The sequence below is a fragment of the Aspergillus versicolor genome, assembly GCF_001890125.1.
Source record: "Aspergillus versicolor CBS 583.65 unplaced genomic scaffold ASPVEscaffold_2, whole genome shotgun sequence".
Taxonomy (NCBI): domain Eukaryota; kingdom Fungi; phylum Ascomycota; class Eurotiomycetes; order Eurotiales; family Aspergillaceae; genus Aspergillus; species Aspergillus versicolor.
The window spans coordinates 1796174-1820976 of NW_024467525.1; the positions used below are offsets into that span (position 1 = coordinate 1796174).

The 24803-nt window shown below is 50.4% G+C and overlaps 9 protein-coding genes across 9 annotated transcripts; 6 read left to right on the forward strand and 3 right to left on the reverse strand.

Annotated features, from left to right (window-relative positions):
• Positions 1-2534: 2534 nt before the first annotated feature.
• ASPVEDRAFT_50167 (uncharacterized protein) lies at positions 2535-3739 on the forward strand (the record flags this gene model as incomplete). The annotated part of the gene is made up of 2 exons (XM_040814269.1): positions 2535-3630; positions 3678-3739. The coding sequence occupies 2 exons, from the start codon at positions 2535-2537 to the stop codon at positions 3737-3739; spliced, it is 1158 nt and encodes a 385-aa protein (XP_040664226.1).
• A 3079-nt stretch (positions 3740-6818) lies between these two features.
• On the forward strand, positions 6819-7610 carry ASPVEDRAFT_37919 (uncharacterized protein). The gene has a single exon (XM_040811597.1). It carries the CDS (start codon positions 6865-6867, stop codon positions 7108-7110), a length of 246 nt encoding a protein of 81 aa, XP_040664227.1. The 5' UTR covers positions 6819-6864; the 3' UTR covers positions 7111-7610.
• A 289-nt stretch (positions 7611-7899) lies between these two features.
• On the forward strand, positions 7900-11704 carry ASPVEDRAFT_25339 (uncharacterized protein; the record flags this gene model as incomplete). The annotated part of the gene is made up of 2 exons (XM_040809765.1): positions 7900-10335; positions 10394-11704. 2 exons carry the CDS (start codon positions 7900-7902, stop codon positions 11702-11704), a joined length of 3747 nt encoding a protein of 1248 aa, XP_040664228.1.
• Positions 11705-12631: 927 nt separating this feature from the next.
• Positions 12632-13537, reverse strand: ASPVEDRAFT_25340 (GPI anchored serine-threonine rich family protein; the record flags this gene model as incomplete). Its single annotated transcript, XM_040809766.1, has 5 exons — positions 12632-12777; positions 12912-13021; positions 13146-13277; positions 13349-13427; positions 13483-13537. 5 exons carry the CDS (start codon positions 13535-13537, stop codon positions 12632-12634), a joined length of 522 nt encoding a protein of 173 aa, XP_040664229.1.
• Positions 13538-16259: 2722 nt separating this feature from the next.
• ASPVEDRAFT_37924 (Smr domain protein) lies at positions 16260-18281 on the forward strand. Its single transcript, XM_040811598.1, has 2 exons — positions 16260-16415; positions 16505-18281. Exons 1-2 carry the CDS (start codon positions 16386-16388, stop codon positions 18122-18124), a joined length of 1650 nt encoding a protein of 549 aa, XP_040664230.1. The 5' UTR covers positions 16260-16385; the 3' UTR covers positions 18125-18281.
• Positions 18282-18519: 238 nt separating this feature from the next.
• ASPVEDRAFT_124442 (zinc knuckle domain protein) lies at positions 18520-20605 on the forward strand (the record flags this gene model as incomplete). Its single annotated transcript, XM_040806179.1, has 2 exons — positions 18520-19656; positions 19712-20605. The coding sequence occupies 2 exons, from the start codon at positions 18520-18522 to the stop codon at positions 20603-20605; spliced, it is 2031 nt and encodes a 676-aa protein (XP_040664231.1).
• Positions 20606-20865: 260 nt separating this feature from the next.
• On the reverse strand, positions 20866-21848 carry ASPVEDRAFT_80116 (putative haloacid dehalogenase-like hydrolase; the record flags this gene model as incomplete). The annotated part of the gene is made up of 5 exons (XM_040816818.1): positions 20866-21069; positions 21128-21290; positions 21368-21577; positions 21627-21659; positions 21724-21848. 5 exons carry the CDS (start codon positions 21846-21848, stop codon positions 20866-20868), a joined length of 735 nt encoding a protein of 244 aa, XP_040664232.1.
• A 413-nt stretch (positions 21849-22261) lies between these two features.
• ASPVEDRAFT_125925 (uncharacterized protein) lies at positions 22262-23263 on the forward strand (the record flags this gene model as incomplete). The annotated part of the gene is made up of 1 exon (XM_040806310.1): positions 22262-23263. A coding segment is annotated over one exon (1002 nt), but the record flags the coding sequence as incomplete, so codon positions are not given.
• Positions 23264-23357: 94 nt separating this feature from the next.
• ASPVEDRAFT_123457 (putative metallo-beta-lactamase domain protein) lies at positions 23358-24504 on the reverse strand (the record flags this gene model as incomplete). The annotated part of the gene is made up of 4 exons (XM_040806081.1): positions 23358-23552; positions 23605-24080; positions 24129-24274; positions 24374-24504. 4 exons carry the CDS (start codon positions 24502-24504, stop codon positions 23358-23360), a joined length of 948 nt encoding a protein of 315 aa, XP_040664234.1.
• Positions 24505-24803: the final 299 nt, after the last annotated feature.

Below are 24803 nucleotides of genomic sequence, written 5' to 3' on the forward strand. Positions count from 1 at the left end.
AAGTTCCTCGAACCTCAACGCAATGGGTGACGAAGTGTTGGCCGCGGATCCTCAATGGCCACCCTTCGGAATGCAACGCTCACTATACCAGAAGCGGAGTGAATGGGTATCAGCAGGACAAATAGAAACAGATCTTCGAGGTGCCTGCGGGTATGAATGATCCTGAGCAGTTCGAGGCAATTCAGGTCGTGCACACGATAGACGCAGATCAATCGGCCCCGACGGCAGAGTCCGTTCGGTTTGTCCTGGAGCAGATACTGCCAACCATGGAAATGATCTCATGAATATAAGCGTCATCGTCGCTCTCGAACAGAAGCCAGCGGATAAAAGTAGTCTTCCCGGGCCACAATGATCGACACAATCTTCAACCCATCCAATCGCCTTGTTCAACATCGCCCAAATTGTGGGGTTCTTTCTTGCTCTTTCGGATATCCGACCCATGGGGGCCGATAAGGCTTGGTCGAATGTCTGTGGTGATGGCCCGATGAGGCTGGTCGCTGGGAGGAATGTGCGCCACCGGCAACAATGCACGGAACAGACCTTTGGTATGCTTGAGAATAAAGAGACACATCCTTGGCAGACTGAGCGGATCTGTGCACCACTGAGGGGATTGTGCGATCTGCATCTTCCGAAGGGATTTTTGCTTCAGGTTGGGCTTCTATTATTATCCCAGGTACCAAACTGTGGGTACTCCGGAGAGTTCATGGCATCTGCATCTCGCATTCAGCCTCTTCGGCTGCAGAGTGCATGGTCCTCCATCAAAGCGCTCAGGCTCGCCCTGGAGTTTGTTTTCATGTTCATTTTAGAACTTGTGGAGGCTGTAAACTCGTGCTGCAGGGGTTTGAACTTAAACATGGGTTGTCAAGATGTGCCCGAGCGATTTCTTTGTTCTCTTCTTTAAAGTCGGTCTGTTGTGCAGCAAAACCAACAATAATAAAAAGGCCCTATTGGATAGGAAGCTTATAAATGCTTCTTTTGAATCATATTCCTGAGCTGCGCCCCGATTTCGCAGAGAGGCCTCCCTTGTGGGATCTCATGCTCACAGCCAAGTTTCGGTGCCATAATTAGAGCCGACGTGCGGACACGAGTCAAGATGCCATTGCTCAATCCGATCAACAGAGAGTCTGCACAAGATTAATTGTCAAGTCGTCGAACCTACAAAGAACCGGGCACATTTTCCAATCATGGCGCATTGGTAAGGGAAAGCCACTGAAAAGAATTCTGTACCCCCTTCAGCATTATTGGCGGTGTGGCTCCCCTGTCGACAAAAATATCGCGGCTGGAGGATTCCAAGCAAGCACTCAGGTCGATTCAAGGGTCCAAGACGGTACTCGAGATTAGAATCGCCGTCGATATGGACGGGATTCATTGTTGTGTGGGCTGGCCGGCACACAATCGGTTGTTGGCCACTGAGTTAGGGCCGCGATATATCGATCCCACGAGATTTTCATCTGCAGCATATCATTATTGCAGGTTGTAACGTAGTCTCTGCCCACGAATTATTGCCAGTTCTATATTGTTAATAGAGGATCCAAGGTTAAGTGATCCCCAAGCGGCTCTGCTGGAATATCGGGCAGTGGCGGTCACGTGGTTTTTTTCACGCAAGAGAGACCACTGAAGTAATAGTCACGTGGTATATTCACTAATCTTCTTTCGGACACCCGAAGCCGGGGCCCGACGGGAGGCGAGAAAGTGAGGAGTCAAGTCAGGGTGTGGTCGATGACGGAAATCTCACAGCCTCTTCCAAGAGTCTCTCTCTTCTTCTTCTTTCTCCCCCAGCACTGTTTTGCGTGCTAATATCGACTCCATCATTCTCCCACCGTATTACCAAGCTTTTTTACTGCGACGCCTCGCTTTGAGTGGTAGTCGCTTATCCTCGTACCGGTACCCCTCCCCGCGTCAGTATTCGGACAACATCCCACGAAAGGAGGACATAACAGTGTTGTCGACTTCATTGTCCACGACACTATTACATCACTTGTGCTAGACTACCAAGTCTAAGCCTTGAACGTACTCCGGACCTGTTTACGCAGAAATCGCCATTTTACGGATACGAAACGCGTATCCAACCTTCAACCTCTCCCTTTGTTCCTGATCAAACGACTCGCAGTCTACATGTATTACGTTAACCAGTCGACCAAAACCACATCCTTTTCAAAACAGCGACTTCTGCATCTCCGGAACAACAAACAACCCCATATTTCAACGACTTACCAGACCTCAACTCGCGACTCCAACATGTACTCCGAACGCCAGGCTCAGGGTAGCCCCTGTTTCCCTCAGTAAGCGGGATTATTACCTACGACTTACCATGGACTCCTATAATCGTACTGGGAGGCGTTCGAAGCCATACACTTCATACATCAAAAACAACTACATCCACCCCTTTTGACTCAGCTGCAGACTCAGCTGAGGGTCTACCTAGAAGCGAGATTGAAATCGCTTCTAACACATCCTACAACTTCGATCCTATCCGTCCAGTCGGTGTATACTGTCGGTTTAAACACCGACAATTCGACCCGAGAACGAGCAAAATGAGCGTTCAGAATATGAGCAAAAGGTCTTGGGAGTCGCTTTCTTCAACTTTCTCGCACCTCGAAGTTTCGCTCTCGCGGGACAGCTGTTATGCTTCAGACGACGTGTCTGTAACATCTACCAAGCCTGTTACTCTCAATCCAGCCGTGATACAGTCCGTGGCGCCTTCGACGGAACCTTTACGCCAGCTTCCGAAGCCGATACTGAAGAGAACATATGCTGAAATTGAAGAAGACGAAGAGTCAGAGTCCGGCTATGCCTCCGATTCTTCAGAATATAATCCTGACTACATTTTTGAAGAAACTGATGGCGATATGTGCGACATTCCAGACTGGGATGACACCTCAGAAATCATGTCCGAACTCTGTATCGATGATATTGAGTCTTTCGACGGCTCATTCATTTCATTCGAATCAACGGTGCGCTTTGACTCAAATGTGCACTATATTGAGCCGCAAGAATATGAAGATGATGAAAATGGCGATGTCGGCGGTGCTGGTGATGCTGGCATGACCTGCCACGAGATGATGGCAATCGCACGGGCGTCTTCTTACCCAAACAAGTCTCATGAGGAAACATACAGCGGGGCGGAAACCAGCGACGTCGATGATGTTAACCATGAAGCTATTTCTGACTCTATCGAACAACTTCCTGAACATACAGACGATATTGTTGATCTTGATAAAAGGCTTTTTGTGGCTTACATGAACGGCATTAACGGCATCGCAAATCCGGAATATAAAACTCGCCTACGTGCTCGGGTGGCAGATTTCAAGTCAGGCCGCGTGCCATCACCGTTTTTGGATTTGGATAGTGCCAATGCGGTTTATCTAGACACAGTCCTCAGCCATGTCATCGGGACATTCCGCAACATTGTGGTCAAAGATGAATTTTTTGATCTTGTCAAGGTTAATGGCAAGACGGATCATACCTGTCCGGAAGCAGGGTTCAGCCACGATATGTTTGATAAAATCGAGCATCTGCTATGTGAACGATTGACCAACGGCGATGTGAACATCGGGCCCGATGAGCTGAGCTTTTTTGCTAGTGGCGTTGCCTACGCGCTTGAGAACTGGGGATGTTACTCGTCTTCCAGTGCGACTCACTCCACAAACGATGGGTACAATTCAACACGTCCCCAGAACAAACAAAACAAAAGTCCAGTTACCGAGGATCGTATCCAACGATTTACGAACAGCCATGAGACGGAAATGCATTTCAGCGGGGTCTAACTGTCTATTTATTGTTTTTGAGCGATAGAGTCAAAAATTTGCAACAAGGAATCTAAAAGATCTATATTTTCAGTATCTTTTCTTTGCGTCTTCTTCCCACTCAAGCAGTGTTTGGTTCTCGTAGGAATTAACCATCCCGAAACCCCTGTAGATCCTCATCGCTTACAACCCGAGAATGGAATCTCATCATCAAAAAGCTATGGAAGGATCGAAGTCGAAACTTGACAGCCCGTTGGAGACCAACGGTTCAATGATGGTGAAACGAGGTCATTGCGTGCTCCTCCCGTCCCAAACCAAGTAAGTACGTAGTGGATTTTTATCCCCAGCTCTCTGGCCCTGTTATTCTCGCCAACGAGGTCCATGATAGAAATTATCGTCCTCTAGTCCAAGCTTCCCTCGGAGCGTTTACGATGTATAGCTCGTAGTCCGTTCCCTAAACCAGCAGGAGTCAACACCGCCAATCTCAGGCCCAAGGCGATGATCAGTATTTATCTAGTATCCGTGATGAATCCACGTATCAACCGAAATAATTAGGTGGCGTTCATAAGCCATGACTACTGGCAGCTGAGTCGTGAATGAGATCCACTGGTCCTCCGGACCTTAATGCTACATTAAACATGAATGCGGGGAACGAGGGAGAAAAATATGTCTCCTTACGGAGTATAGGCGTATACATACAATACTGGTGGTTTCCTCTCGTAGCGGCACTATAGTGATACTCTGTCTCGGCCCAGAGTATTTTCCAATCTGGAATTGTTAGCGACAAATCAATAGGCATTGTAAATACCCTATGCATCTTCCTCTTCCCATAGGCCGTAACCCTAACCTTCGCTGCCCGATGACACCTTTGTAGGCGAAGAAAGGTAAGATCACTGCCAGTCCACGCGGTTGTGGTCCCACCGCTGGCTAACCACGTGGGCTCTCCTGGACTAACTCAGGTCGTCGCGCGGCGATACCGACCGGGGCCAAGGACAGACCAACAAGAGAAAAGTGCCCTCGGGTTTCTGCACTGTTCAGTGTTCGCGCATGAATAATGGACAACTAATTATAGATCGGTATGACTCAGACTGCGCCTGAATCTCGATAACTAACTTGCCGATACTGTGTACTCTGGACTTTGATAGTACTGTGTGCGTGGTGAGGTTACCTCGATTATCATCCGCTATATATGCATCTAAGCCCATCGACGTGAGATCTTGCCATACTAAGAATATGGACCGTACGTAGTCTCACCTCATTGTGTTCGGGCAAAAGAGAAAGTGTCGACATACCGCATATGGAATCCGGCTTACTCTAGCTCCCGAACTTTGGGAAACTGATCGTTCCAGTTGGCCACCTCCAGAGTACGCGCGGATTACTTGGAGAAGCAGGGCCAGAAATTCTAATGGAACCCTAACTCAGGAAGCGGCGCAGTTCGTATTATTAAGGACGGGATTGGGGGCCAGAGGCGATGCTAGGGGACAGGTGATACGTGACGGACGTTTAGATATCTCAGTATTACCCCGACGATCAAGTAGCAGCTTAATAGGTGTAGCCAAAGCTGTTTCAGGAGCAGGGTGGATAGAATATGGAATAGCGATGTTCGGCACGAGGAATCTTCTGAATCTTCTCAATGGACCAAGTATGGGAACAACAGAACTGCTTCTCGGTTAAGAATAGGCCCTTCGCTGTTTAACATGATTGCATCGCCTTCCCGTTCAATTTAACAGGGCATGCCATCACTGTTTTTTGTAGGTATTGTAGTTATCCGAATTTTTGCCAATAGCCTTTCTTTCTGGCATGCTTCTCTCACGCCAAGATCAAATTCATGAGAGCAAGGATGATGCTTCGTTGAACAGCGCTATTGATAAGATGTTTCAGAGTCTGAGCCAATCTCATATCCGAGTTCATCTTTCTTATTATTGACCTCTTTGCGATCTGAAACACAGACCAGCAGCCAATTAATGATCGCTACTACACCGATAAACTCCGGCCATCGCCCAAGCCCAGCACAAATCGACAAGAGAACAAGGCAAGAACCGCACGAACCACGGTTGCATCCATGGTTCATCGCCCCATAGCCAGCCCACACAATCGATTTAAATCGACAAACGGGATCTTTCAAAAGGATCGCAACCGAGGGTGAACCACGGGAGGGGCAGAATTATGTGAAACGATTGGCTTATGTGGGATTAACTGACTCGGGGTGACTGGGCTGTCCTTTCAGAGGATGTGGATTGTGGAAGATTCATCGAAAATGTGCTTGGCCCGCGTGGGCATGGGTACAGCGTCGAATATTCTTGGAATAACCTATTATTCCAACGAGCCTCCAACGGGGTTTCATGTGCGTTCTGACAGATTGGAACCAGCGAGGGAGGAGGTTGGATGAGATGAGAGTTCTACAGGTCGGCATGCGCTGAGAAGTCCGAGATTGAGCAATTATAAGGCCAGATGGTCGTTTCAGCAGGGAAACTTGCCATGTCGCATGGTCTTTGCGATGCTTTGTTCGTGGGCTGAGCGTGGGATGGTCTCAGCCACTCCCTTGGTTTTGCTGGGTTTTTGCTTTTTGGCCGCAGCTGTGGCAGATTCACCAAGTTTCGGAGTTAAAAATGTTACTGCTATTGTCCATCCTGAGAATTAGCCGTGCGCAGTCTTTGACTTTTGGGGAATATGGGCAGCGAGTTCCCAATTCGGATTTTCGAGTCAGCCAGGTCGATTTCTGCGTGCGCAAGGGGAAAAGCAAATATGCATGTCCAACGGTGAAGATGTCACGCCTTCTCCAGACTTCGGGCCAAAACTGCCCCTTTCCGAGGGTCGAAGGTTCTTTGCGCATTCTGTTTCCTGCCCGAAAGGGTAAAGTGCAATAGGCCCAGTGCGTGGGACTGGCAGCCCAGGTGGAACCGGGAGCAATTGGTCCAGTCTGGGTCGGGCGATCAGTCGGGGGGGTTTTGGTGCATTTCTGTCAAGTCGATGCCAGGCCTGAGCCGCTGAGGGCCCAGAGAGACGGAGATGGTGTTTGGCCGCAGAAAGTCCGTACCCAACAGGAGGAACCGTGGTAATATTAGTACGCCGAACTATTGGGATCGATACGACCAGAACCACGGATGAAGATGGCACTATGAGTGCTTACCTGTACATCTCGGGCAAAAAAAGGGCAAGTCCTGGCAGAGGCCGATCGTGGCGATGGGCTCCACGCCTTCGTGCTGGCCAGGCTGGCACTGGCGGTGGCGGGCTTCCTCCGTCCAGGCTTCACCTCGTGGGCTCCCTGACGGTTGTTTCTGCAACAGACTCAGGGACAAGAAATCTGCCTCCTCCGCTTGAGGAGCCACCCAGCTCCACCGCCAGAGAGCGTGTTATTTGCTAGAGCACAGAAAGGACAGAGGGGGGGATACGCCATCGGCTGCTCCACCGTCTCCTGATTCTGCAAGACTAATCCTTAGTCTGGGTAAGGTGCGGGTACCTTAATGGTTGACCAGCGGAGGAGAAACACAAGAAATTCACTGGAGAGACTGAAATCGAGCTGTGTCAACCCATCCACGCTTCTCCTGACTCTCCTCCCGCCTCTCCTCGTGTTCCGTCTTGCTCTCTTCTTCATCAATCCTTCCCTTGGTTTTTCTTCCGCATTCACTGCTCCCACTCTCGTTCCCCTTCCCGTCCCTCCCGACACTCCGAGGACGCAATGAACAACTGTCGCTGCTGATTGATTGATCTGTCACACAGGGTATGTGAAAAAGAAACTCAACTCCGCATCTCACGCTTATCCTGCATCCCTTCTCTGCCTCCTTCATTTCTTTTTTCCTCCTGCCAGGACGTTGAGCCCAAAAGTAAAAAACAAAAAGAAAACGATAGGAAAAAAAAAAAAAGGACAAAGGAAAAGAAGATAAAAGCAGAAATCTGCGGGCGAACCCCCCCAAAAGGCGTCCCGCACTTCTCCAGGGCTTTATCCGCGACCTGCAGTGTGCGGCAACGACGGCTCAACGCAAGGAAAAGAATAATCCTCCGACGTTGGGGAAAGAAGAGAGCAGGCCACCGGAGATCTCCTACGTCTATACCTGGTTTGGATTTGACTAACTTATCGAAGAGAATCGCCTACTCCTAGTATTAGACTCGCTACTCTTATTTCCTCCCCGCTTTTTAACTGCAGCCGCACAAGATGCAACACATCAAGGCCCCAGAATCCGACTTCAGCACAATTCCGCGCTCTCGCTCTCGCTCCCGCAGTGCTAGTATTTCTAGCGATTCGCAACTTTCTCTCATTCATCTAGCACCTCCTTCCGTGAACCCTCCTCCGTCATTCATTGCGCAGTCTTCTGCATCTCAGATTGTCACCTCAGACCAAGAGTTCAACACTGTCGATTTTGTAGCCGACGAAGAAGATGACACCGGTGCCCTCGTCACTACCGAAGCGTTGTCCGCTCTCAATGGGTTTCTCGACCACCTCCTCCTCAATATTTTAGCAGCTGCCAAATCGACACAGCTCGCTTCCATTAGACCGACTGTTGCAGATGTATTAAAGCCTCGGCTAGCGAAGATGGTGGTGTCTGTGGCCGACGAGGAGTTGAGCGAGTACCTAGGAGAAGAGGAGGACGAACAAGTTGAGTTTCGTGGTGGCCAGGCACCGAACGGTGAATTTGACCTGATTCACACCTGGAAACTGACCCGCCTGCGCTGTATGGTGTATACACGCCTCGGCGACATGGAAGAGGACGATGAAGAGGAATATATCGCCCAGGAAGGTCTAGTCGACGATGAAGGGGCGCCGCGACGATTCACCAATCATATCGGCAATATCACACCCGCTGCAGCCATTTTCTTGACCTCAATCATCGAGCATATTGGAGAGCAGGCTCTCATAATCGCTGGAGAAACCGCTCGATCTCGCCTATCAACCAAACTTGTTGTTGAATGTGACGAGGAGAATGAGGAGGTTAACAAAGAAAGAGGAAGCATGAACCGACTGATAGTGGAGGAGCTCGATATGGAGAAACTGGCGTTAAATCCAACGCTTGGGCGTTTATGGCGAACGTGGAGAAAGCGTACTCGTACCCCAAACTTGTCTCGACTGGCATCCCGCGATTCCTTGAGACGCCGTAATACTCTTGGGTTGCATAGCAGGAAGAGCAGCTTTTCCGTGGCCGATGATGTTCAATCGCAGCTCTCCCCTCCCCTTGAGGAGCCCCAGCCTGACGACCGCTCTGAGATTGATCCCGTATCAGTGCCTCTACCTATGGGCGAGAATGACGTTCAAGAAATCGAGCAGCCAGACCTTGCAGATACCGAGACTGGTGAAATCCAGACCATGCAGGCTGTGGTCGCGCACAAAGTCCGCCCACAAAGTTTGATGGTTCTCACTCTACAATCGCCGAGGTCGCCAGGTTCAAACATCAGTTCGCCAGTCAACCCCAAAGGTGGCAGTGGCCCATCTGCCCACCACGCCCGATCGCGGTCTCTACCAAGCACACCTCGCCGCCCTGCTGTCCCAACATTTGATGTTCCAACAACTGATGTCGCATCAACTGACGAAGATGATGCAGTTACTCATAGATCATCTCCCACTGCGTCGGAGAAGCGACGGCGTCTGGAGACCATGTATGAGCAGGAGGAACGTGAGGAGACTGGGCGAGTGTCGCTGGCAAATGAAAACAGCAAAAGTCAGAAGCTCGAAGAATCCGCTGTAGAACTCTCTCAGTCCAAACCAAAAGCCAGAGTGCCGTCGGATACGCTTGAGGAGGATGGCTCATCAGGGGAGGTCTCACGGGCACCGGAGACGCCCTCTACCTTTTTAGCCGAATCTGATACTGAGATCATCGAAGGTCAAGGAACGGCTGAGAAACCCAGCATGACTTCTGTGCAGCGGCCAAAGCGGAAGCCGAGCAAGGATGTTTCGCGGAGAGATGAACGATCGGTCTCGACTACATCTGTGCCTTCCTCGAACGACCAAGTGGTGACCAGCGTGGAAAAACAGGGTGAAGATGTATCCACCGCTGTGCGTTCCGCCACTGCGCACACTCCCTCCACAGAGATGAGCGCGAGCCTACCTCCGACTCCGGGCCGTGAAGTTCGCCCATCGTTGGACAGCGTTCGAGGATCGAGACCTGCTTCCAATTCTGGTGACAGTCCTCGTTCTAGCTATTCACGTACATACCCTCGGCCCAGCCCCCATAACCTAGCAAGTGGTAGCCAACGCTCTGCGACGTCATCAGTGTCGAGCTCGGCAACAGAGCGTGCAGCAGTTCAGCGTATCTCAACACGTCCGGCGACTTCCGCTGCACCATCGTCTCATCCATCAAACCTCACAAACCCCTCAACCCTCACAAGACCTCGCAGATCAGGCAGCTTCGGTAGCCACCGAGAGAAGCGCCCAATGACTGCCGGTTCCACTACATCTCAGGTCTCAAACAAACTCAAAGGCTTGATCAATCGTCCAAACGAACCTGCTTCTCCACGTCCTCGTCGTGATTCGGAAACAAGTAGAGTGTCTGGTGGAACTGCAGAGCAATACGACGATAAGTCTGGCTTGGACGAATTGATTCGCAGTGAAGAGACACTCCACTTCACTCTCACGCCAAAGAGTGTGAGGGAAATGGATGTACGTTGCCAGCAACATTTTCCTAAGTTTTCTAACCCTCATACTGACATTTTGATAGTTCCCCGAAGAGCCAAAATGGAAACCCCAGCGATCAAACACTGCAGACCTGGCGGATTTCTTGAAGAGCTCGGGCCCAGAAGACGCAACTCGATCCAAGGCATTAACTAGGGGTGCAACCACTTCTTCAAGCCAGCCCTCGCCCAAGTCTAGAGCTCCCGCGAAGCCGAAGCCTGCGCCAATCCAGGTCTCTCGTCCGACTGTCCCACAGAAGCCGAAACCGGGAAGCGCTCGCGATGCTAGACCCAGTCCTGAGTCGAGCTCCGATTTTGCTCAGTTTATCCGAAATTCTGGACCAGCCAGCCCTCCGCTTACCGCTAAATCGCCCGGCCCGCGCGCATCCTCCGATACTGCAGAGTTGTCAAAGAAGCCGCCTTCTCGGCCCGAGAGTGCCTTTTCGCACTCAACTCGCGGACCTAGACTACAAGCTCGGTCTGCTGCGGGTCCCAAAGCTGAAGGTAACTCGACGTCTGATTTGATCGACTTCATCCGCGAAGGTCCTCCAAGCGCTGGAGCGCGTCGTATTCCACGTACTGTTGCGCCATTCCGCAACACCATGGACTCGGACGACATGGCTTACCAGCAGTCTGCACCCTCAATCACCAGCACTCAAGGTAACTCGTCGGCCACAAAGTCGCAGGCTTCTGTTGGCTCGCGCACCGGGCTTCTTGACTCGTCAAAGGGGGCAAACAAAAAGTCCAGATCAGTGCCGACTAAGCCGCAGTCCAACTCTACCAGTAGAACTGTCAACGAAGATGATCCTCGTCCTAAGCGTACTCAACGCCGGGTACCAGATCCTTATGCGCTTGACTGGGACGATGACGAGTTGGAAGAGTTGCTCGAGGAGGAGACGAAACCAAAGCGTGAGGAAGAAAGTTTAATTGATTTCCTCCGCAATGTGCCTCCCCCTGAGTCGGAACCTCAACCATTGGCGGTCAATAAACCTTCTAAAATCACAGGTAGCAGTTTTGGAGGCGCTTCTGCAATGAAGTCTCGACTACTGCGCAGCTCGTCTTCTGACAAAGCCCCCGCGCCGAGGGTCCCCTCGTCGAAGCCTTCTCAGTCCTCTCTGCGCCAACAGTCAAGCCAGAACCCTACGAGACCTTCAAACTATTCAACCAAGTCGAACTCGGAGCGCAACACAGACTCAATGTATGGCCTGGCTTCTGTCTCGGAACGGCAGACAGAGACCAGCGCGCTGGCCGATTTTCTGCGCAATACTGGACCCCCGGAGCCTCCTCGCCCCCCACCGTCGAAGGACTCGAGTTTCTCACGCCGTTTCTTTATTCGGCGTAAGAAGGTTGAGGCCTAATATCTTACAAAGCCGCTTTCGTTCATCTTTTTCTTTTCTTGACCTTAGATTTTTGATTTCGATTCTCTCACTTAATCACGAAGTTCCCATGTCCTCCCTCGGTGATGACCTACCTGTCTTTGAGCGTTTCGAAACGTCTAATGGCACCTTTCCTAATATTCTTCAAGTCGCAGGTAGACGTCGACGCTCGTCACCTGATTCGTTTTAGCCTGCTCCATTCCCACGGCTCTTTTGCGGTTCTTGCGTCGGTTTCCGAGTTATATTCCTTACCCTTCTGTTCTGCTTGCCCCGTAGATGGCAACATTTTCAGTCTCATAGTTCCTTTCTTCTTTCTTTTCAATACCCCTTTGGTTGGTTGATATTTTGTCTCATATATATTTCTTTTTAGAAAGGGCTGTGGAAACGAGTACATATTTGGGATGTCGGATCTTTCTTGTTCTTTGCTTCCTTTCGGCGGCCTTCTCTACCAAAATTTCTGCCTGAATTCTCATTGCTTTCCTGTTTTATAACTCCCGGCTCTCTTACGTGATATTTCCTAGTGCTTGTACGTGCTCAACACTCAATAGAAATGGATTGAAATGAAATCAGACTGTTAAATTAATCTATTCCCATCATATTGACCTATTATCGTCCCCCTTGCATAAATATCCGCTTGGGTCTCGGACTGGCGTAGGGAGCAGCCTGCACAAACCATCAGCAACCTGCAGGCAGCGCCATTATATTAGTCTAGTCATGCCTGAGTTACTATTACCATTCTAAGTAACATCCCTCCATCCACACATTAAAGAGCGTCGCATCATATCTTGGAAAACAAAGCAAAATGGCACCAAAAAAGTCTACCTCCATCCTCCACCCGGCCTCTCGCGCCGTGCCCATCTTTAGATAGATAGTTCCCCATCAACAACCCTAACTCACCCCGGCACTGCCTTACAAAGCCAACAACACAGCGAATCCAACCACGCCTGCGATAACTGAGCTTCCGACCATGCCGCCGAGGCTTCCAACGGCAGCGTTGGTCTCAGTGGAATCGTCGGAGGAGCTTGTCTGGGTGGAGTTGTCGGAGTCGTTCTTGTCTGGTTATTTCGCGAATTTTCATTAGTAAGGAGTGCGAGAACAAAATGGAATTTTTTTTTTTTTCGAATTTTCGAGGGTTGAGACGGAATAAGGGAGTAGACATTATATTGGAAGTAAGTAGGGAGGTACTTACCATCGTTCGTGGTACGACGGGCAACCTTGGTCACGTTGAACCTCTGGCTTTGGGCTAGGATACCCTGGTTGTTTCGTGCGGTGGAGCGGATGTTGAATTGGTAGCCGTCCCTGTTTCATTGAAAGAATTCTTGTTAGAACTGTCTTTGACTTTTGCAGCCCCTTGCGGCAAGAAGAAGACGGCCGATGATGATGATGCAAAGATGCAGTCAGGTGGGTAGGAGGGAGCACATACCCAAGGGGAACACCGCTGACCGCATCAATACGGTACTCTCCCTCGTCTCCATTGACCTCAGTGGCGACGTCTTTGTTCACGTTGTGGCCGTTGGTGTTGACAAGGGTGATGGTGAAGTTGCTGGAGTCATTGCTGTATAGTGCATGTTAGTGTCTGTTGACAGGAATGAAATGGAGTGTCTTGAAGATTAGGGGCTGGCGTACGGGACGGATCTCCAGCGGACTGTGTATGGCTTGCTGAAGTCGACATCATCATCTTCCTTTGGGGTAGTGATAGTCAGGGCTGTTGTCTTGTTAGCTTTGTGGCAGGTGGAATGTTGGTCTGGGGGTGGACGAACCCAGCGCAGAGACTGCGAAGGCGAAAAGGAGGGAGAGCGAGGTGAGAAAGCGCATTCTGGCTGTTTGGCTGATGACTTTGGATATGGAGAGAAGATCGAGATGGACAGAGAATCTTGGAATATGCAATTACTTGGTCAAGAGGAATCCTCGATTCTTATATAGAGACTGTTCACACCGCAACCTTGACTGGAAAGTTCCGGCAATGCGAGGGGCTCACGGTCTATACAATATGATCTCACCAAGTCTGCCATCCTTATTTTGGTTATGGAAAATGAATTTCCTTTCGAGAATCAATTAAGCCACCTGAAGTCTGATACATCTGATTCGTGAGTCGGATGAAAGGGAGCCAGGCTCGTCGTCACTGCAATGCCGAACAGACGCAACGCCTCAGGTGCGAGAGACAATTTTCACCGGTCAGCATTCGACGTCGGCATATTCTTGAAATAATTCCAGCTAGTTTTGTCAGGTGGGAACCGAGTCTGCATTGATATTGGGACCTCTCTGCAGCGCTATTGACGGTTCGCAGATCATGTTGGATGCCTCATGTCGCCTACAGACGGTAGATGCTGGATAGGTCAGATGCGAAGCTGCACCTAAATTTGGCTATCAGTCTCGGTCGATGCACGGAAAGCAGCTTTGAACCTTGTCATGCCCAAGTCGCTGTGCAGCAGAATTCACCGACTGTACGAGGAATTGCCCTCGTCCGCGTCTGCGTTGATCTCCTGGCGTGTCTCTGTGCTCTGAAAGTCTGAATATTCAACGTCTCCATTCATTAACACTCATGCCGCGTAAGGGAGTACTAATTTCTGCATAATCCAAGACGCTCACTTTCTTCACATGCCAGTCGAGTTTTGAACTTGTCTGTCACCGGGCCTCAGACCTTGCTCGTAGGCACTGGCGATCACGTTGTTGAGACGAATGCTTGAAGCGAGGGCCCCCGACACCAAAGCTGATAGTAAAGAGAGTTATCTCGTCAGGAGTCACCTAAATCAAGCATGGGTATCACAGGTCACACCACTCTTCTTGTGGTGAAGTAGACTGGAGCCAGGTCCAAGCCCTCCAACGAAGCAGCTTCATAGAACAAGCTCTGAGTGGAATACCCATGTACGCTGTAGTGCAACCCATTACGAGTTCCCTTTGGGATCTCGGCGGGATCTATTATTTACTGGCGGACTTTTTTTTTTTTTTTTTTTTTTTTTTTTGTGCTGACGTGGAGTGTCGGGGCCTGGTGCTGCTTCCGAGGCCATTGCAGAGATCTTTTATCTTCATGCAAGCCCGATCTCTGGTATAATCTGACGGCCTCTGAGAAATTATTTCTGCCTAAAGAGTCATTTATATTAACACGGGTTCCGCAAGAGTATCAGCCTACGTTGCTGACGACGCCCTCTCTGTGCCGGCCAAAGCAAGGCATGGATAGGGTTATTGACGTTGAGCAGCATGGAGCCAAGTTTGCCCACAGTCGGAAAAGCCCGGCTAGAGACATCAGGATTCCTTGGAATGAGTTACGTATACTTACACTGCATCTCGGGAGTAGGTATCTCTATCGGGGACACGTTTCGTATACATCGCTAACTCACACCCGCAGCAAACATTACGCGGATAACCCGAAGACTTGAAACCCAGGGCTTCGTGCCGAGGCAGGCAGGTAAATAGCTCACGGACGTGGGTATACGTTTCTTTCAGAATATTTCTAAGCGAGAGTAACGGTACTCGACGGTTCGGAGCAACGTTGAGGGTTGTTACGACTGGGGTCCGGGGCCGATACTTTGATATGTCCCATCCTCATCCATCCTTGATATATGTCCAGGTTTGAATAGCACCACAGGAGTTACGTATGCTCGTTGCTCGATAGTTGAACAAGAAGGATGCAGTGCTGTCCACGAAGTTGTCCGAGGAAGACGCATTTTCAGAGGTTGTATAAATAGCAGATTCCTCTCACAGAACCAAAAAGAAGAAGAAGAAGTAAAACACCAAGCTGATCACTGGCCATTCCTGATCAATAGTTCAGTTCCGAATAATCCTCTTTCAACGCAGTCCTTCAGCATGAAGCTCCAAGTTGCCACCATCTTGATCGGCCTGTGCGGCATCGCGCTTTCAGCTCCGGCACCAGCACCCGCAAGCCAGGTGCAGAATGGAAAACGGATATTCCCCTTACCATTCCCAGGAGAGGGCTCCGAGGAACCAGAGCCATCGATGCCATTCCCGAGCTTTCCCTTCCCGACGGGTTCGGAAGGCCTACCCGAGAGCACCGGTTTTGCCCAACTCGCTCCAGCTCAGCCAACCGGTACTAGCGAAAACTGCGAGGGTTATTTGCTGGACAGGCTCTCTGAGCTCCGCGATGAGCTTTCGGGGCGGTTTGGAGAGGACGGGGAGGGCGTCCTAAGCGATGAAAACGCTGGAGGTTCAGCATTGTGAGCTGTACCGCCGCGAAGTCATGTTCGTCACCCACGTTACATTGCCGCAGCCAGAATCGAGCAGTTGCAACTGGTATGATGCCTTGATTTCGGGAAACCCTCTGGATTAGGTGATTGTCAGTCTCGAGAATGATTGAGGTTTACTCGACAGCTATGGGATAGATGTGACTTTTGAACATTGGTCCACGCGGGGTTCCCTGGGAGCTAGGATTAGCGATGTTCCCTTACTTGTCAAATAAGCGAGTGGTAGCTATCAATGGCCATGCGTTGCTTGTTGTGGAAGAAATAGCCATGATGTAGAAGTAGTAAACTCGCAGTGGAGTATCGTTTCCTTATGTCATCCATGCTGGGATCTTTTGTGTTCGGACTTTGAGTCGTGGCATTCCCCCACTTTTCGAGCGACGAACAACACAATCACACGAGGTATCTCAGAGGCATGCACAGGAAACTCGAAATATTTCTACGCCAGATAGCGAGCGACTCAGACGATGGCTGATAACAATGAAGCCACGTTGAAAGTCAGTATATTCCTCCATCCATCCCTGATGACAGCAGTGGCGCGTTCTGCTTCAATCGGATACTCTCTAACTCAGGGTTCTGTCTGCAGGAATTGGAAAAAAGTTACTGCCCGCCCCTTGACCCGGCCTTGTTCACGGCGATAGTCTTCGACTATGACGTTACGGATTCGGCGCAGCTCCAGCAACTGCGCGATACCCTGGATGCGCTCAAATTGTCTGCTTGGGAGCAGGAAGATCTGCCCTTCGACCCTTCGGGCACGAGCGGACTGAACTCGACTGGCGGATTAGATTCGGATCCAAGCTTGTCCCAGGCCGATACAACGCCTTCGCGCGCAACCGATGCGATAAGTGAATTCTCGGGTCTCAGCCTTAGCGATAAGAGCCGTTCAACATCTTCGCCCCAAATCGCATACATAATAGGCCCAGATGGATCGCTTTTGCTGTCAGGTGCTACAGAGGAAGACAAAATATTTTATCTCAGTGAAATGTTCCCAACTACGGAGCGCTTCACAATCCAACATACCTTGAAGAAGTCGAATGGCGATGTTGATCGATCTATGGATGTCCTGCTCAATCTCGCCTTTTTTGACGGTGAGCAGCCCGACGAAGAAGGTGTGGTAGTCACCGTACCTAAAGGCGTGGAAGGGTTTGAAAATGGCGACGCCGGGCCGAAGAAGGGTCGGAAGCGCAAAGGAAAGAACAGGAACGGTAAAAACCGAGACGCTGGTTCATCTGCGAGTTTTGACGAACCTGCGATGTCAGACACGGGTTTTACTATTAATAAGTGGGATGCTGCTCAGAAGGACGTTGACTTCATTTGTGCTCGAACTTTTCCTATCCTCAAAAAGGAAACAGTCAAGTCGACCTACCATGCGAATGGAGCCTCTTTGTCTGCCACTATTCAACATCTCGCAAACTTACATGCCCCTAGCAACAAAACGTTAATTACTGAAGACCCGGTCATGACCAGCCAGATTGAGGAACTGACGCAAGATTATCCGGAAATCACACCAGAACTTCTCTTCGGCTTACTGAGAATCACGAGAAACTCGATTTCGGCGGCACATGAGCTGGCGAAAGCATACATGGCAACTCCGGCACCACGATCGGCTGCTGAGTTGATAAAATTCACCACTTCGCCTCCTCCAGTTGACGTGGAAGTCGAAGAAGCACCCAGGCGACGGGGTGCGGGATCAAGCTCTTCTCGGGGGTATGAGCAAATATCCGCTTCTGCGGGGTACCACTTCTCTACCGGTGCAGATGCCCTCACCAAGGCGTCCGCAGCCTACAGGCGCGGGAAGTCAGACAAATTGATGGGAGGAGCTGCCGCGTACTATGCGTCTGTTGGCCGTGACCATCTTGATCGTGCAAAGAGGGAGGCTGCAGCATCCGCCGATGCGCTCGCAGACCGGCAAGCAACATGGAATTCAGTCGATCTGCATGGTATCTCTGTACAGGATGCCGTCCGTATAACAAGTGAGCGCGTCTCTGACTGGTGGGAATCGCTCGGAGATTCCAAATATATGAGAGGAAGCGAAGGCGATGCAGCTCGTGGTGGTTATCGTATCATCACTGGCCTGGGTCGTCACAGTCACGATGGGACTTCGCGCCTTGGGCCGGCTGTCGCGAAGATGTTAACGCGCGAGGGCTGGAAGGTGGAAGTTGAACCAGGGGCATTGAAAGTTGTAGGAATTGTTCGGCACCGTTGATCGATCTCTGCCGTTTATATTTTGGACAGATACCCTGCTAGCATTTAGTTGTTGTGTATGGTTATTTAGCGATCTCAGCGTGCCTTTTATGGTCATCATGATTTTAGCAAAGAAATTTTTTTCGCACAAACAAAGAAATGTCTTATCAATGAAGGTCTTAAATTATATTATTATTATTATTATTTTAAAAAAAAATCTTCATCCTTAACATTCACTCTCCCATGCTTTATGCCTCCATATTCACCATTCCAGCATAGTTGGTCCCCTCGCCCATCCGTAAATTTTCATTCCCTCATTCGTCCACCCTCAGATCCACCCGCCAACGAATCAATAAATTACTTCTTCGCACTTTCCACCTCATCCTCCTCGCATTTCCGTCCCGAACAACTCCCAGCATGCCAGATATACCAAGCGACGATGAGGACTCAAGAATCGCCTCCCTAGGCGCCCAGCGCAACCGTGGAAGCGCAAGCGCAAATGCCAGCAGAAGCGGAAGCAACAATTCCTCACGACACGCCTCCCACGAACCACCACACAAACGTCGCCGGCGCGGTCGTGGCTCACAATCTGCTGATGTGCAGGATTTCGTTCCAAAAGGCGGAAAGTTCAGCGCACATTCGCTAGAGGTTGATCCAGGCACGGAGAGTACGTCGGCGTCAGAGTCGGATTCCGGCTCAGGCTCGGAAGACTCGTCTTCGTCTTCGTCTTCGTCTGAAAGTGAGAGCGAGAGCGAGAATGATATCGAGAAGGGCGTGAGATCTGACGTGGGAAGTGCGAATGCGAGCGCGCCGGCGCCGAACTGGAATAAAACTGGCAGAGGCGTTATTCGAACGTCTTTGCGTAGTCGGCAAAATGGGAACGCAAACACAAATGCAAATACGGGATCAGAATCACAACCCGCAGCGGCGAATAAGTCTGAGTTTGTGAATGGGACACACGGAGAAAGTCGGAGCTCGTCTGTTGCGCCGGGCGAGGAAGAAAAAGGGTCAGACCAAGGGGAAGATGTTACAGCGGCACCTGCTGAAAACGACGTTCAAATGGAGGAGGGCGAGGTGAATGGAGACCATGATAGTACCGCAGGCTCTCAATCACCTATGTCTGCCGATTCGGATGATTCTGAGTCTCTGGATTCAGAAGCAGATGATTCCATCTTGTTGAATATTGGTTCTCGGGGCCATGGTCGAAGCCAGAATGACGCTATATCTATATCCGATGACGGCGAGGCCGACGATTACGACCCCGAAACTCTACCTATTTCACAGTCGGCCGGTCCAGTGGACATATTCGATAACCGGAACGGGACACCGAATGGATCTGCTGCCGACTCGAAGGAGAGTGCGCTCCTTCGTTGCGCGCAGAAATATCCCAATGCGCCTTCTACCCTAGCCGACCTATGCCAGGAGGACATGGAACTGCAAGCTAAAATTGTGTTCTACGATCGACATATCAACGATATCAATTTGCAGCTACCGATTGTGTGCATGGAATGTTTGCGGGAGGGCCATCTCACTGAGGTCTGTCCAACAAAAGAGGTACGTTTCCTCCAAACCACACAAAAATCCCAAGGAAAACGACTAACAATTGCAGTGCGTCCACTGCGGCGCCTGGAACAAGCACCAAAGTACCCTTTGCCCAAAGTGGCGAAGATGTCAACGATGCCGCGAACGTGGGCATGACCAGAAGCAGTGCCCATCTGCCTTGAAAAGCTCCGCGTCAGAAATCCCGTGCGACTTATGCGGTTCCTCGGAACACCTCGAATTAGACTGCGATTTCTTATGGAAATTGCCACGGCAGGACACAACCGCGGCGCCAGTCCTCGTCTCTGTATCCTGCGCCCATTGCACAAGCAACCGCCACTTAATAGGCGACTGTCCCTCCCTTGCGCGCCCATTCCTATCATCATCATTCACTGTCCGTGGAATTGACCCTAACTTAATCACAAACATCAACTCCGTTGTGAATCCCAAACGTGGTGGTCCGCCTCCAAGCGGACCCTCCGGCGGGCAACGCGGCATGAAAATCAGAGGCCGAGCAGACCATGCTCGTTCACCATCGCCAGATAGCGATGATATGATGTCGATGTCTATGTCTCGCGGCGGTAACGCTAGAAGGGGCGGACCTGGCGGCAACCGAAACGCAAACAGGGGCAATATCAACATCCGGATTGGTGGGAAGAACGGGCCACCGCCAGCCCGGGATTATCGCGATCGTGACGATCCTAGAGGCTATAACCCGCGGCAGCGCTCTATGTCCCCTGGCCGGGATAGAGGGAGGTCCACTCGTGGACGAGGAGGTTATCAACCGCCCTCAAGGTCTCCGTCGCGTGGACAGGGCCGTCCTGCTGGTCCTTCTGGTCCATCCCGCCCAGGTAGAGGTGGCCGTGGAGGTGGACGAGGCGGTGGTGGGAAACGCGGTGGCGGAGACGCCTACCGACCCATGCCAAGTGCGTCTAAGAAGGCCTGGGATAAATACCGACTTTGATGGTTTGCATGTTTGATGATACTAACGAGCCGCAGGTCGGCGATTATAGGTGTATTGCTGTACAATATTGGTATTATATCCAGGCTATTGGCGGCCGATTTCGCCATTTAAGGGCATCACATAAAAGATGAAAGATATCCGAAATTCGAGGAAAGTCTCTATGCTGTACAAGTTCTAATGTGTCGCCCGTATCATACCAAAATTACAACCTTGGATGTTGAAGATATTTGAGCCAAGGTTAACTGTCTATCAGTTTAGGCTTACCCGTGAGCGGAAGGCTGCTCCACGCGGGTTCTCTGCCCGACGAACCCATTTTCCAGAATGTCAATGAGTTCATGCAGCTTCTCAATAACCAGATCTGTGTGCGTATGCTCTCTCAGGTGGCCGTTATGGTCGTTGAGCAGCAAAACCGTTGCCGCGCCTGCGGTGTGGCCGGCCGTCATATCATCGACGCTGTCACCGACCTAGCATAAATCAATTATCAGTCGATGATGAGACAGGGAAGAAGTTAAGGGTAGCTACCATGATTAAACTTTCACTCCGGTTCTCCAGGCCCCACTCATTCGCAATATGCAAGAGCCCTGCAGGGTCAGGCTTCGGCAACAACCCAGGTGTCTCCCTGGTAATGATAGGAAGGAAGATATGTTCTGGCAGATGGTTCTGGAGTAGATTCATGACAGGCAGTCTAAGCGTCTGTTAGTATTTATCCAGTTTCCATCATCGGGGGAAAAGAAAATAGGAATAAGAGGAAGAATAACATACTCAAAATTTCTCGTACACAGAGCCCTCTTGATCCCCTTATCTCGTAGGTACTCCATCAACTCTACCAGTCCAGGCTGGGGTTCCTGGTGCTGCATTGCCTCGCGCTCAATAGCCTTGATCTTGTTACTCGCCTCGAGCTGCTCCTCAGCTGTGGGGAGGCTATGGATGTGATGTAGAATGTCGACTGATTTACTGATGCCCAAGGCTGCACTGGTGAGTCTTAGCTGTCTCTGTCTCTATCTCGTGGCGGGTTGCATACCGCATCTCGCCGAACATGTAGTTTTGCGGAAGACTGAAAGAGTTAACGTTTGATTTATTCGGCTTCGTAATTCGAGTATAGAGAATGATAGACGCACCATAATGTGCCGTCGACGTCGAATACAATGCCTTTTAATTGAGGTGCCTTAGTTGGTTCACGGTTGGCTGGGTTGAGCGGGGCAAACCGTCGTTGGCGAAGGTCGTAGTCTTGGAGAGATGACATCGCAATACGTTGTTTAGCACGGGATGAAAGAACGTTGAGTGGGAGGGCTACTCGCATTAGTAGGTACAGAGCAGATGGCGAGGGAGAAGGTGAAGTTGAGGATGGGGGTGGGGGATGAGTTGAGGTCCTCGGGTGGAGCTGATGGGAAGATCCGGCACATCGTTCGTTCGTTGATCTCAACTACATCTACAGCACCAGATCAGATCATTATAGCTATCGCCATTCTATAATGACCATGTCAGTCGGCTTACTACTGGTCGCAGTATTGAGATACAAAGATTTGCCCCGCCCCTTCCTCATCCATTGTTCTCAACACTGATGTAGTTTCCTTCCTTCCTTATAACTTCTGTTCACTCTCCCCTCACATCGCGAGATGGAGTCCCCGAAAGGCCTTCGATCCATGATATGTCTTCATCTTGAACATGGCCGATCCCCCGAACCCAAGCTTCCGCTTGCTCTCCGAGTCGGAGCTGAACCAAGATGACCCATATGACTTCGAACTACACGACGAAAACGTGGCTCGAAACGTCAATGTTGCAAACACATTTTCTCTTATGAGGGCAGTCGTCGAGCTCAAGGTCTTACAGGCCACGAAATATATGGTGCATATCTCCCGTGCCAATTCATTGTCAGCCTCGGGCCGGAAATCGACCATCCATCGTGCCATAGACCGCAGAGAACGGCGCATCGCCGACATTGTTTACTCTATGACAAACGATGACTTTGAGGAGGGTTTTTGCGAGGTTGCGTCGCAGGTTCACCTTCCACCTCAGACTTTGCCTCAGCGCATTCTATCGCCGTCTGAGATATTAGAGGCGCTCGAGACCGCGGAAGAAGCGGCCAGTGAGGATGAGGTAGTCCTGCAAGGACCGTCATCGCCTGCTTCATCTGTGAGAATACAAAATACCAACACTTCAGTCAATGAGGATGCAACAGTCATAGATGAAGTAAATGAGAATGTGCGAAACGGAGTGGAAGGTGTGGAAGGTGTGGATGGTGAAGGAACGAGAGTGCCTAGTGATTTATCTTCGTTTCTCCCAACGCCTGGCAGTGGTTCGGTCTACTCTTCGTTGGAGAGAAGTTTATCAGCGAGCAATGTACATTCTGTCGCATCGGGTCCCCGGCAGTGCCAGATTGTCTCGGCAGCTCAATACACCAAGATTGTCTCGGAGAGAGAGCCACAGTTTAGCGTCGTCAGTCAGCCATATTCGATCGACTCCTTAGTTGCAGATAGTGCGCGGATCGATCGTTCTGCGCTCGAGATGAACGCACATCGTCAATTGAAGTCTGCAGATAGTTTCCCGGGAGAATTTCCCATTAGCGAAGGGCTGGAATACAGCTCGCTGGCGACCGCAAAGCATCATTCGCGCATGCCTTCAATAAGGACGTCGGTGCGCCCGTTTTCTGACTTGTAACTCTGTCTCGCTTGGATCATCATTACCAGTCTTATTAGAGCCATGGTTATTCAAAGCCTTCATTCTTGTACACCACCAACTTTAGCACACTGCATCAAAAACATTCTTCCTGATGAATATCATGATCCAAATATCCCATTGCCTTGACAAAAATCTGAGCGCTATCCAGAAGACGCTTTTTGCTGTCGGTGTCTGTATCCATCCCGATAAAAGCGCCCCGGGCGATATCAAACTCCGTATGCTTGATAGCCTTCCAAATGCCATGTACATCATCAGCAGGAAGCGGAATCTACCAAGTTAGTTCTAAAATCTGCAAAATAGAGCCTCAAGCGAAGACGTACCATATTAGGATACGACCACATAAACGTAAAGGATGCTGTTCCAGGCGGACGATCAACCCAGTACCTCGCACTCGGCACAATCGCAATCGTATCAGCAATCAACAGCGTCTTCAAGGACCTCCACCACAGCACCGTACTGCCGGGGAAATGACCACCCGTTTTTATAGCCACAATATCCGCCCTCCCATCATCGCCACCATAGACCCCTTCGGGAGAGAAAGACAGTGAGCTTTCCCCAAAAAGCACCTGGGCCTCCCCCCTCCTAACAGCCCACTCCTCATCCTCAGCAGAAAGATACACCGGACACTTGAATATATCCGCCCAATCCAGGTGCGTCGTAAAATAATGCGGATGCGAAATAACTATCGCATCGATCCCACCAAGCCTCTTGATCTCGGACACGGTTTCGTCGTCTATATATGTGATGCAGTCCCAGAGGACATTGAATGTAGATTTTCCTTCAGGTTCTTCTTCCCCTGCTTTGCCCCCCGAGGATGGTGGTGGTGTCTGCATCTCCAACCGACACAGATAGGCCCGCTGCCCAATCGCAACTCTCGGTTCCGTGTGTATGGCGATCAGCCGGTCACCGTGGATGGGATCCGGTGTGAAGATATTTTTGTAGGACGGGTCTTTTGAATTGCGCAGTTCGGTGAGGGTTGTCCAGGCTTGTCTGGTTGGGTAGTTATCCTAGTATCAGTGTTTTGTTTGAGGGTGACGTTTGAGGGTGCGATGGGGATATTTAGATCCTGCTAGTAAATGATGTACTTACCCTGTTGGGGGAACGTATTGTCTGGGGTCGTCGCAGATCTTGCATGAGGGGAGTTTTTCCCGGGTCGGAGTTGAGAATTGTGTGCCGCAGGTAGAGCAGATGAGGAGGTCGAAAGGGTTGTTGGGTGGCATTTTGATGGATGTTTGTGGGTAAGAAGTGGAAGAGATGAAAGAGGATATTGAAACAGGAAAAAAACGATGCCGTGATAAGTGTTTATATCGCCGCATTAATTACTACAGGAAAAGCTGCCCCGCATCAATGATCAAAAGTGGGGGGATCCATGGATACGAAGAGTATGGGGGAACGTGGGAGGCAAAAGTGTTGTAGATATTTGTACGCAGTTCTTTTTCATTACACATATGACCGTAGGCATAAAATATGCAGCAGAGAAGGGAATCGCTAGGTACATCATCGAAGGACAAAAAAAGTA